General features: G+C 38.8%; 1 protein-coding gene and 1 long non-coding RNA gene across 2 annotated transcripts in view; one reads left to right on the forward strand and one right to left on the reverse strand.

Annotated features, from left to right (window-relative positions):
- Nucleotides 1-6653, forward strand: LOC140132662 (uncharacterized). Its single transcript, XR_011855687.1, has 3 exons — nucleotides 1-482; nucleotides 5810-5837; nucleotides 6596-6653. It is a non-coding gene; the product is annotated as an uncharacterized lncRNA (long non-coding RNA).
- Nucleotides 6535-12875, reverse strand: part of PI15 (peptidase inhibitor 15) — a 21961-nt gene continuing 15620 nt past the window's right edge. Inside the window, exons 5-6 of the mRNA XM_072151693.1 lie at nucleotides 12720-12835; nucleotides 6535-11533 (exon numbers count right to left, since the gene is read on the reverse strand). Of these exons, the coding sequence (XP_072007794.1) occupies nucleotides 11398-11533; nucleotides 12720-12835 (252 nt within the window). The 3' untranslated portion in view covers nucleotides 6535-11397. The remainder of the gene's footprint in view (nucleotides 11534-12719; nucleotides 12836-12875) is intronic.

A 12875-nucleotide genomic window follows, 5' to 3' on the forward strand; every position in this document is an offset into this window, starting at 1 on the left:
TTTAGGGTCATATTGAGGGCAAATTAGTGGGGGGCCACAGTTAAAGGACTTTCTGTGTATCTGTAGGCCCCTTTCACATGATTGTATATGTTGGCCGTATGCTAGCTATATGAACAGTAGCTAACATACGGCCACCATAGGAGAGCATTGTTCACAGTACAGTGAGCACACTTGTGTGTCACCAGAAAAAAGATCTTTCGTGAGAATGTGAGGAGCGGTCAACCCTGCACCTCCCCTGCAAGCAGTCCTGGACTGAGCGAGCCTACATGTATGTGAAAGGGGCCTTACAATAAAGGCGGTAGAGTGTTAGGGGTAGCAGCAGGATAACACTGTTAGGGGGCCAAGATGCAGGGACAATGAAGAACATAAGATGTCTGTGTGGTGAACTCAACAAGGAGGACACGTGGCTGAGGAGACGTGGTGATGCCGGGCCTAATGGAGAAGATAGAGAACATATCACCTGCAGTCACTGGATGGAACAGGTAGGGATTTCTCCTGTGGTTTCTAGAGCTGTATATGTTAGGTACAGTAGTTATAGGTCCAACCACACATGTACAGGAGTAGGCATTACTGAAAGTTCGATACATGTGCATTGGGGCCTGTGCCCCGGATCTTTTACCACCCTAGCAACGCCCCTGGCGCTATATAAATGAAGATTTATGGAGCGCAGCAGAGGAAATGCTGATAAGTGAAATGGATGCGGATTCAAAGCATGGTGAAGTACTTATCATGGGAGACTTCAATTACCCAGATATTGACTGGGGGGCAGAAACATGCAGGTCCTTCAAAGGTAGCAGGTTCTTGTCAACAACAAAAGACAATTACCTGTCACAACTAGTCCTGGAGCCAACAAGAGGGGAGGGGGGGGGGGCACTGCTGGACCTTATCCTTACCAACAGACCTGATAGGGTATCAAAACTACAGGTTGGGGGGAACCTGGGTAATAGTGATCATAATATCATTGATTTTGTATTATGCTTTACTAAGAGCGTTAGGGAAGGGGCAACCAACACTCTAAACTTCAGGAGGTCAAATATTCAGCAACTAAGGGAAGACCTTAAAGGCATAGACTGGGATAATGTTCTCAAAGACAAAAGTACACCCCAAAAATGGGACTTTTTTCTCATATATTCTGAAAAAGTCCTGTGAGAAACACATAACTTATGGGAAAAAGCATAAGAGGAACAGGAAAAAGCCTATGTGGCTAACTAGTCTTGTAAGGAAAGCAATAAGCGAGAAAGATAAGGCGTTTAAGGTGCTAAATTGTGAAGGTAAGGATGAGGCATTACAGGATTATAGAGAGAAAAATAAATCCTGTAAAAAGCAGATAAAGGCCGCAAAAATAGAGACTGAGAGAAAAATTCGCAGGGAGAGCAAAAATAATTATTTTTCAAGTATATAAATGATAAGAAACTAAAAACAGAGAGTGTGGGCCCCCTTAGAAATAACATGGGGGTCATGGTGGAAGGAGATGAGGAAAGGGCCAATCTACTGAATGTCGCCTTCTCAACTGTCTTTACCCAGGAAAATCCCCTTGTGGAAGACACAATGAGGAATAATGTAAATTCTTTTTGCAATGTCAACAGTTTAACCCAGGAAGAGGTACAGCGTCGCCTCGCAACCACTAAGATAGATAAAGCACCGGGGCCAGATGGCATACACCCCTGGGTTCTGCATGAACTATGTACCGTGATAGACAGACCATTATTTTTAATATTTGAAGATTCACTGTGGACTGGTTATGTCCCACAGGATGGCACATAGCAAATGTGGTACCAATATACAAAAAAGGATCAAAAAGCGATCCTTGAAACTACAGACCCGTGAGTCTAACTTACCGTGCCACATAAAAGGTTGGTATATAAAATGAGACTGCCGGGAATAGGGGAAAATCTGTGTATTTGGGTAAGTAATTGGCTTAGTGATAGAAAACAGAGGGTCGTCATTAATGGCACATTCTCAGATTGGTTGACGTTACCAGTGACTTTACCAGTTTTATTAATGACCTTATATTGGGTTTACACAGTCAAGTTTCAATATTTGCAGATGCTACTAAGCTGTGTAAAGTAATAAATACTGAGGTCGATAGTTTAGCATTGCAGAGGGATTTGTGGAAGCTTGAGGAGTGGGCAGAGAAATGGTTGATGAGCTTTAATGTAGATAAATGTAAAGTTATGCACTTGGGCCATGGAAACAAAAAGTATAATAATGTTCTAAACAGTCAATTACTTGGTAAAACTGGAGCTGAAAAGGACTTGGGGATATTGGTGGATGGTAAACTTAATTTTAGTGACCAGAGCCAGGCGGCTGCTGCTAAAGCAAATAAAATAATGGGATGTATCAAGAGAGGAATAGATTCTCATGATAAAGACATAGTTTTGCCATTATACAAATCCCTGGTCAGACCACACATGGAATATTGTGTACATTTTTGGGCACCAGCGTATTAAAAGGATATAGTAGAGCTGGAACGGGTGCAGAGGAGAGCAACCAGGATTATTAGGGGAATGGGGGGATTAGAATACACTGACAGATTACAAAATTTGGGATTATTCAGTTTAGAAAAAAGACGACTCAGGGGAGACCTCATTACAATGTACAAATACCTGAACGGGCAGTACAAGGATCTCTCCAAAGATCTTTTTATACCTCGGCCTGTGACCAGGACAAGGGGGCATCCTCTACGCCTAGAGGAGAGGCGATTTTACCATCACCATAGACAGGGGTCATCACCTACACCTAGCGGAGAGGCGATTTTACCATCAACATAGACAAAGGTTCTTTACTGTAAGAGCAGTGAGACTATGGAACTCTCTGCTGCAGGAGGTTGTTATGACGGACTCTATGTACATGTTCAAGAGAGGCCTGGATGACTTTCTGCAGAGAAAAAATATCACAGGTTATGGGGATAAAACATTTATTTGATTCTTAAAGGTTGGACTTGATGGACTTGCGTCTTTTTCCAGCCTTATATACTATGATGCTATGATAAGATTATTATATTAACTCTTCTCGATTGTGGGCAGTGGCCCTAATAATGACAAGAAAATAAGATAATATTCCTTTATGTCTTCACTCTCAAAATGGCCAGTGTTGAATTGTTGCACTAAGCAGTGTATAATTTTCATGACGTGGCTCCCACATTCAGTAGACAGTTTTACTTGTCCTTCATTCCTAATCTAATTTAGCAGGATGATGGTGAAAGACAGCCTGTGATGGTGAAAAACAGCCTGTGAAGCTACAGGATAGAGGGGTTCTGGTAACACCCCCAGGAGCCATTTAGCCTCATTTTCATAATTTTAAAGTTGACTTTAGAAGGAAGGAGGCTATCGATAACAAATACAAGAAGATTACCACAGTCATGGTGCCTGGATCCATGAGTAAGTATCCCTGGTTTATCATGATTCTGGATTCTGATGATAGATTTAATATCCAGTCGTGAATTTAGCTTTTTTAGAATTGATTTGTAAATATTTATAGCAGGCACATTGGGGGTCATTTACTAAGGGCCCAAATCGCGTTTTTCCGACTGGTTATCCGAATATGTCTGATTTGCATCGATTTTCCCTGAATTGCCCCGGGATTTTGGCGCACGTGATCGGATTGGGGCGCATCGGGGGGGCGTGGCTGTAAGAAAACCTGACGGATTCAGAAAAACCGCCGCATTTAAAAAAAAAAAAGTGTCGCTTGACCTGCACCCAGCATAGGACGGTGAACTTGAGTGCACTCCAAAGTAATTCAGCGCAGCAGCGACACCTGATGGACATCGGGCGCACTACCTTAGTAAATCGCCGGAAGACCCGAATTCTCCCAGAGACCGCGCCTCTGTATCGCGAATTTTATACTCCTATGTACTGTGTAATGAAGACTAGTGATGAGCAGACCCTTAAAAGTTTGGGTTCAGGTTCAGACAAATTTAATAACCCTGTTCCAGCAGTGTTCATGGGTGTTAACTGCAGGCCTGGATTTTACGGATTTCACTGTACGCCCCAAATGACATGTCTACTTTCTTCTTTGGGTTGGTACGATTACAGAGATTTATAATGTGTTCATACATTTACAAAAATTAAAACCTCCTGTACAAAAAATTTTGGGGGGATTTTGCTGTCTTCTGGCACTAATAACTTTTTTATACTTTGGTGTACGGAGCTTTTGAAGGTGTCGTTTTTTGCGGCTTTTGATGACGTTTATAATGTTATCATTTTTAGGGCTGTACAACCTTCTGATCACTTTTTATAGAATTTTTTATTCAGTGAAAAAACTTTATTATATTTTGATAGATTGGGCATTTTTGGATGTGTCAATATCTAATGTGTTTATGATTTTTACTGTTTATTTGAATTTATATCAGTTATATACAGTATGGCAGTAAATGGGGATTTTACTCATCATTCATTACAATGAACTGATAGCACGTTGTAATGAATAGGTTAACCCAAAGCAGCCTAGGGTCTTCGGAAGACCCGAGGCTGCCATGGCAATGGATCGCCGCTCCCCGATGAAGTCACAGGGAGCGGCGTTCCTCGGAAAGATGGCGGCACCTATTGAAGCCGCTGACGGTGATCAACGGGAAAACACCCACGATAGGTGCTGGCACCCATCAGGGGTGTTACAGGTAAGCCTTTGCTGCAATATGCAGCAAGGACTTGCCGGCTATGGAGAGGGCTCAGCCCGTGAGCCATCTCCATGCACCCGCACCCGGCATGTGACGTAGTATTACGCCACATGTCGGTAAGGATTTTTAAAGAGTTAAAGCCTGCAATAATCATGGCGTTAACGAGCTGAACTCGGCCCAAACTTTTTATGAAGTTCGGGCACAGGCTAGGGGGACCCAAACCAACAAAGTTCAGTATGGACCCAATCTTAACGGTGCGGGTCTTCTCATCACTGCTGAAGACCGATATTATGCAGTTTCTTGTCTCCACTTATATCACTGATATTGGTTATTGGTTTTATTAGTATCACTTTTTTGCCTCCCACAGAGCATATACAATGGCTATGGGTCACAACATTTTGTTTTATTGTTATTGGTGACATCAAATTCTTTTTACCTTTGGCCGCCATGTTCAAAAGAAGGTGAATGTGGTAATTACAGTTTTTTGTTAAAAAAAAATGTTCATAGAATGTAGCAAATTGTGTTATTACTTTATAGCATTTGTTGAACTATTGTAGTGAAGGGGTTTTCAGGAGGTTGAAAAACATGGCTGCTTTCTTCAAAAAATGGTTTGTGCTGCTATTGTAACCAATCTCTATCAATTTCTATATACAGGCAGTCCACGGGTTATGTACAAGATGGGTTCCGTAGGTTTGTTCTTAGGTTGAATTTGTATGCAAGTCAGAACTGTATATTTGTAACCCCAGCCAGGATTTTTTTGGGTCTCTGTGACAATTGGATTTTAAAAATGTTGGGTTTTCATAAGTACCAGGAATAACAATAAAGCTTAATTGCAGACACTTTTGATAACTCTTACAGCTGTTAATTGTAGCCTGGGGCTAAAGTGCAGTAAATTACCAACATCCAGAGGTTTGTTTGTAACTAGGGGTCGTCTGTAAGTTGGGTGTTCTTAAGTAGGGGAACGCCTGTAGCTGAGCTGTAATACTAGCACTAACCATGGTCAGGTGAGGAACTGTTTCTGGAAGAAAGCAGCCAGCCTTATTGGAAGATACAAAAAACGGTTCATTAAAAATAAAGTTTTAGCTCTTAGATTTTTGTTTTAATTCAAATGTTTTATTTCACATGTTCAATTCAAATTATACAAACATCACAAAAGACTTGAAATGTAACTTTTTTGGATTCTGTTTATTTTAGTGCATTCAATTTACAAAGGCCAGAATAGGTAAGTGCTCGCACTATACGGTGGGTTTTACCCTCTTACAATCTATTGTCTACATATGACATGGAATGAATACATTGCTAATAAATATAGTTGGTTTATACGTTCTCAAGGTCTTTATTAATCACACTTGCACATATAATATATATGTAAATACATTTTTACAATTTCTTAAACACAAATATACATTTTTATTTAATGTGCAATGCGTACCTCCAGTTTTCACCAAATTTTTGATGTTATGTTACTAACTAGCCACTGTTAGAGATCTGTGCCTCCGCCCCTGTGTATAGATGTAGAATTGTAGTAGATATGGTCTACTGCTAGGGACTTAAGATGAGTTAATCATTTAAGATTTGCTTTGCTGAAGGTGTTTTTGCCCAATTTTTTCTAAGATTGTAAGATTTGGGTCTGAATCTACTTAGTCCAGTGTTGCTTCAAGTGTATTGTAAATTGATATTTGACCTCCTCTAGCCCCCTAAATCACAGATTTTACTAAATAAACTCATATTGTATTGGAAATTTTTACATTTGCTAGCTTTTTCACTAAAACATTAATAACATAATCCTAAACGGAAACCATCTGAAGTTCTTCAAAACCATTGAACATGTTAAGGACTTCTGTTATTATGTATATGCAAGATATATATATATATATATATATATATATATATATATATATATATATATATATATATATATGTTCGAATTAAATTTGGTGCCTGAAAATTCATACCGAATCTATGAATTTCCCTGAATAGATTTTCTCATCTATACTAGGGACTCAGCAGCATAGGGAATGTGTGCCTAGAAGATGGAGCCATACTAAGACTTGTCTGTGTAAGTAACTCACAGATTTGCAGTAGGGGTTTCCAGCAATGATTACATCTATACGAGGCACAAACCTATAATAAAATATGCTATAAAAGACTCTTTCAAAGTAAAAAGTGGCAGTGAACATCTAATGTTATTTGTAATCGGAGGCCTAGGTCATTATACTTCCTACTGCTTAATTAAAGTCTAAGTGGGCTATACCTAATTCTAATAAATATCTGTAACATTTAATATACAACAGCAATAAGCACTCACCTAAATACATATTTCAGTATTAAAACTTCAATTTGGGTTATCTCTATATTTAATGATGATGTCTAGGGTGAATCAGAAAGATGCTAGTGTAGTATCGTTATAATGTACTGTAGTTTCATCGATTTAAAACATTTAAAGACATGACCGGAATGATCAGAATGGGATCTGGCTGTCAGACCCAACCAATCTAATACTGATTGCCTAAACCAAGGAAGCTGGAATCACTTTGATAGACCCAACCCTGTATATCTACCTATTTCAAAAAAAGTTTGGTAAAATAAAGTGTCCATACATTTTTGCTCAGGAATCAAATTACTGTAAATGTAATGAGCCCAAGCTCCTCTTTTACATAGAGGGATATATTTAAATGGAACCTGTCATCAAGATCACACTTTTTCACCTAATTATATGTTTCTTTTTAATACCAATTCCCAATTACTAATATTTATAGAGCAACTTTAATTCCATGGTGCTGTACAATCAGTAAGGGGTTCACATACATTACATTAAAACAAGAACAAATGCAAGTACAAATACAAGACTACAGTGATCAGGAGACAAGTGGGAGGAGGACCTTGTCCGTAAGGGCTCACAATCTATAAGGGAGGGTAGATGGAGACACAAGGGCTGGATAGTCTGACACCTTTTGGTAGAGAGTTCCAGAGTATGGGAGATGCACAGGAGAAGTCCTCACTACGGTTGTGGGAAGAGTGGATGGTAATATAGTGAAGCTGAAGGTCCTGTGAGGCATGAAGATGACGTGTGGGATGGTAATTGCTGATGAGTTCAGAGATATATAGAAGGAATAGGTTGTGGACAGCTTTGTAAGTTATGGTTAGTATTTTGAATTTAATTTGCTGTGAAATGGGTAACCAGAGGAGAGACTGGCAGGAAGGAGAGGCAGAGGAGAATCGAGAAGACAGATGGATTAGCTGGGAAGCAGAGTTAAGGATAGATTGGAGGGGTGTTAGAGAGTTGGCTTGGAGACCACAGAGAAGAATATTGTAGTAGTTTAAGCGGAAGATGATAAGGACATGGACTAATAATTTTTTAGACTCTGGTTCAAGGAAGTGTCGGATGCGAGAGATGTTCTTGAGATCGAGATGGCGGGTTGTAGTAAGGGCCTGCATGTGAGGCTAAAAGGATTAGGCACAGTCAAAGATGACTCCTAGGCAGCAGACTTTAAGGAAAGGGGAGATCATGGAGCCATACATTTTGACAGTTAGGTCTGGTGGGAGGGATGTGTGAGGTGGAGGAAAGATTATGAGTTTTGTCCTGTCCATGTTAAGTTTTAGAAAACTGTAAGAGAAGTCGGAGTATATGGCTGATAGACACTCTGGAATTCTGGCTAGAAGAGAGGAGATATCAGATATAGATCTGTGTGTCATCTGCATAGGAGTGGCATTGAAAGCCATGGGACTTAATTAGATGTCCTAGGCCAGAGTTGTAGATGGAGACCTCTTTTACCATTAAAATGACTGCTTTCGATCACTTTTGAAAGTATCTTAAATTTACCTGGCTCCCTGGTAGCAAACTGCATGGGCATCTGTTACAAGGAGGCAATCATCATCATTATCTGCTCTCCAATCGATTATACTATTTCCTCTCTCCCTCCCCTCTCCCTCATACCATCAGTTGACCCTGTGCTCCACGCAAATCTCTGTCAACTCATTTCTGCATGAAGAAGTGGGAGGGAGGAAGAGAGAGAGAGCCAGTAGAGCAGAGATGAGATGATGATGATGATACCAGGGACTCGATCTACTTGGCTACCAGGCTGCCAAGTAAACTTTTATCAATTTTTCTGTTTTTGATTTGAAGCAGTAATGTTAATTATAAAATCAAATTGGGAAATAGTATTAAAAAGGCTATGAGAAACTGTAATTAGGTGAAAATGACAGGTTTTCGTTAATATATTTCAAAACATTAATTGAACCTATATTATATCAAAACAATAAACACGAATAAAACTGCTAAGAATCGTAGACACATACAAACACATTAAGACAATCCTTATCCGGTAATAATAGTTTTTTGCACCAATATTTAGTAATTCTCTACTGGTGTCAACACAACATAAACCACCTGTGAAGATTGAAGATTGGGCATACTAAAATCAACATGCCCAGTCCTTATAGAAGATAAGTATCTATAGAGGTGTCTGGATGTGGACATTCTATGCATTTAAAACACAAACATCCTCAAATCAACCAAGCAAAGTTTGACCAAATTATTAGTAATGAATCCTATGGGTAAAGGATATACAGTAAGTGCTCAGTAGATGGGGTTGTAGCATTTGTAGTGATGATTTAAGATCACAGACTCTACCACTGTAATCTTTTTAGCTGTACAGTATCTATGAAATCAAAAGATGTCCATTTAAATGGCCTTATTTGGGTGGGGAAACCCATGTTCATTTTTTGGCCATACATCCTATCCCAACTGTTACTGCAGAAGCTAAACCTATATAACTAGTATCTAATAAAACATGCGCTAACATGTAAGACATACTGTAGTTGGAGCATTGTAGTACAGGGAAAGCTAATTTACATTGCCCCAAAATAATATAACTTACGAGAAAAAAAAAGTGTTAGACATCATATGTGCAGTATAATGTATAGATTTTTAATATACATATTCATGCTTGTTATATATAAACATCATGCTTTCTGCCCTAGAAAGAAATAAAATCTAAGCTCCATTTATATCTAGAAAAACAATCCATAGCAATATTAATTAAAAATATAAATAAGGGAATAATGCCCACAATGCATCTGTAAACATAATAGGGGTTTACCAGAGCTCCATTTTAATTGGAAATATTTCTAGTATTGGAGTTTTTACACATTTTCTATTTCAAAACTTTTTCGATTGTTCATATTGAATATCAGCGTATCGGTGCTTGACTATTCCAAGCAGTAAATGCTATTGTGAACCTAAACCTAATCCCTGAAGTCATAGAAAATTAATTTTGCACCACTCATCTGAGCTTTTTGTGTATTTAGATATAAATATAACATACATTTCTATTCCAACAGGATTATGCACCTAGCACCATAAGGAATGATGAGCACCTATTACAACTGATTGGATCAAATTGAAAAACCTTAAACCTACTAAACAGTCGAGATTGTGCTGTATGTAATTTTACAATATAAATAGTAAAACATCTGAACATAATTAGAAGCTACATAGTGTAATTTGGTTAGTAAAGCACCACCGGTTATCTAGATGAAACATTTTACACAGACCAATGAGTAAGTTATAATCAGATATAGAAAGGTAACAACGTTTGTCTAAAATATTAGGATTTAATGTATATATTTTCTTGAGAAAACTTTTATCCAGGGTTGACCTCTAGGGTACGTGACCTCTGTACTACTATTTTATGTATGGAGTTGTTATTGGATGACTAAAAATTTAATTTCAATTTGGAAATTGAAAGGTGCAATTTATTTTGTATGCAATAATAACTATGTAAATGTGATATAGAAAGTCCCTGGGTTATGTACAAAATAGATTCTTTAGGTTTTGACCGATTTGGTGAACAATGTGCAGCGCTGCGTTATCTGTGTGCGCTATATAAATTACGAATTATTATTATTCTTAAGTTGAATTTGGATGCAAGTTGGAACACCTATACTTTATAATTGTAGCTCCAGATTTATTGTTTTTCCCAGTGACAAATGAATTTTCCAATTTTTTTTTGCTGTCGTGGGAACAAGGATTATCAATAACTTCATTACAGACACCTTACAGCTGATCATTGCAACCTGGGACTAAAGTAACATCCAGAGAGCTTCACCAGAGGTCACAGTGGACAGAGAGGTCCGTCTGTAAGCCAGGTGTCCTTAAGTCGGGAACTGTCTGTTATTCTGTTATTTAGGTATTTATTTAGGTATTTGGGTAACATGGTGCTATAAAGGAGGACTTGACAAGCAAAGCCATATAAGATCCTCCCTAATTTCTTTGTCATTGTCAGATAGAAATGTAATAAAGAAATTGAAAACTTCATACTACATGGGGTATTTGACCCAAATCACCAAAGTATAGTGCTGTGTAAGCATCTGGGCTTTGACAACACTATAGTTGAAATGGGTGTAATAGACTTGGAGGCTTACGTAGGAATACACTTATCCTGTTATTTGTATTCCAATGGGTGGTAAGCAAATGAGCAAAAAGGGCCTAACATATTTAGTATTCCAATTTTCTGTTTGGAAACAGCCATGCTTCATCTGAATTAGGTCCACATTTCTAAAATCAGACCTCATGTACCTGTATTGCACCAGCTTTTAATATAATACAGTATAATGACAATATTTCTAATCAGTGATTGTATCTGGATAAGCTGTTTCACTTGTGGTATAATCTACGGTTAGTTATCACGCTACATTTCCCATGTCTCACTGTAAATATTTACAGTTTTCTAAAAATGAATTTTGTATTCTAAGAAAACAATATTCTTGATTACATTCGCTCACTTAAACCAGTACAAGTAGTTTGATGTTACTCCTGGAAAGCATTGATTATCTGTGCAAGAGCCTCCATAACTGGGTGGACATGCGGAACACGGAACCCCAACTTTATATGGTGCCTCTCCAATCCAATTCCCCCTAAAATGGAAAAGGAATATTACAGATATGGATAGACAAAGAAATAAATACATAATAACTAGGGTAACTCAAAGGCTGCACTACTGAAGGGTATGGATGGCAAGAAGGAAAAAGGTAAGCAAGGAAGGATGGAAGAAAGAACAAAATTCCACATAGTACATCTAGAAGATAAATAGATCTAGAATAATATATAACTGGTATATTGACAACAAAGAACAATTCTTGAGTTATAAATATTTTCCCCAAGTCTGATTGTTATAACCAGGGCCACATTATCTGGCAGGCTCCCAGGACTCGTGCCCCGGGGTCCCCACCAACTGACTACTAAGGGGGGTCTCCACAAGAGCTGCCTGTCAAAGGCAACGATACGCAATGGCACTGCGTAACTCAGAAATTACTGCTGGTGACTATGGGAGCAATGCACAACAACACACTCCCAAGATTACATTACTAGCGGATACTGAGCAGGAGGATGTGTATGTATGCTACATTCAGTAGGGTCCTGCTTCAGATCTTGAGCCTAGGGGCCCCCACCAATCTTAATCCGGACCTTGTTATAACCATCTGAGCAGTAGGGGCTGACTCCTAGCAAGCCCTGATAATGAGAACAGACCTCCACTGATCACTAGAACAGGAAATGCATCCAAAGAGGAAATCCTTTGCTGTTCCTTATTTATGATGTGTCGGTGCCACAATTTTGGTGTTTTTCCGACTCACATGACTTGTCTTTTTTGGGTGCAAAATTGTGGCACTGCTTGTGAATCCATCACTTTTCTGGTCCTTCTTTTTTTCCGAATGAAAAGTTAGAGCAGCTAAAAGATGGTCTACAGTGTTATATTTCACCTTCTTGATTGTGGAGTCAGTTCTTAACCTTTTGGTTTGTGCTCTAGATCATAAATCTCTTTGGCAACAAACTTCCCACTGAAAAATATAGCTGGAAGAGCTGGAGCACTACCATAGCATGGAGCAGAACTGCACTCCATCACTGGATCCCTATTCTATGGATTGTCAGAAGTCAATTTTCGTGATTGGCAGTAGTACGTTCTCATGATTGTGAGGCCCCGGACAGTCGGAACCCCACCAATTAGCTTGTTATCTCTTATACTGTGTATAGGAGATAATAATCAGGCTCCCAAATATGGCTGCTACAACTGTAGTCATGTCCATAGATAATAGATTTACTTACTTGGGTGAATAGTTGCAGACTAAGTAAACAGCTCTTCTCCATACGGCACCCCATACATTCATATTGTGGCAGGTGTGAATAGCACAGCCTACCCTGTTAGTTGTTGCCCAAACCATCTGTGTTGAAAAACATGAAACAATGTTGTAGTTTTTTTTA

The sequence above is a fragment of the Engystomops pustulosus genome, chromosome 5 (assembly GCF_040894005.1).
Source record: "Engystomops pustulosus chromosome 5, aEngPut4.maternal, whole genome shotgun sequence".
Taxonomy (NCBI): domain Eukaryota; kingdom Metazoa; phylum Chordata; class Amphibia; order Anura; family Leptodactylidae; genus Engystomops; species Engystomops pustulosus.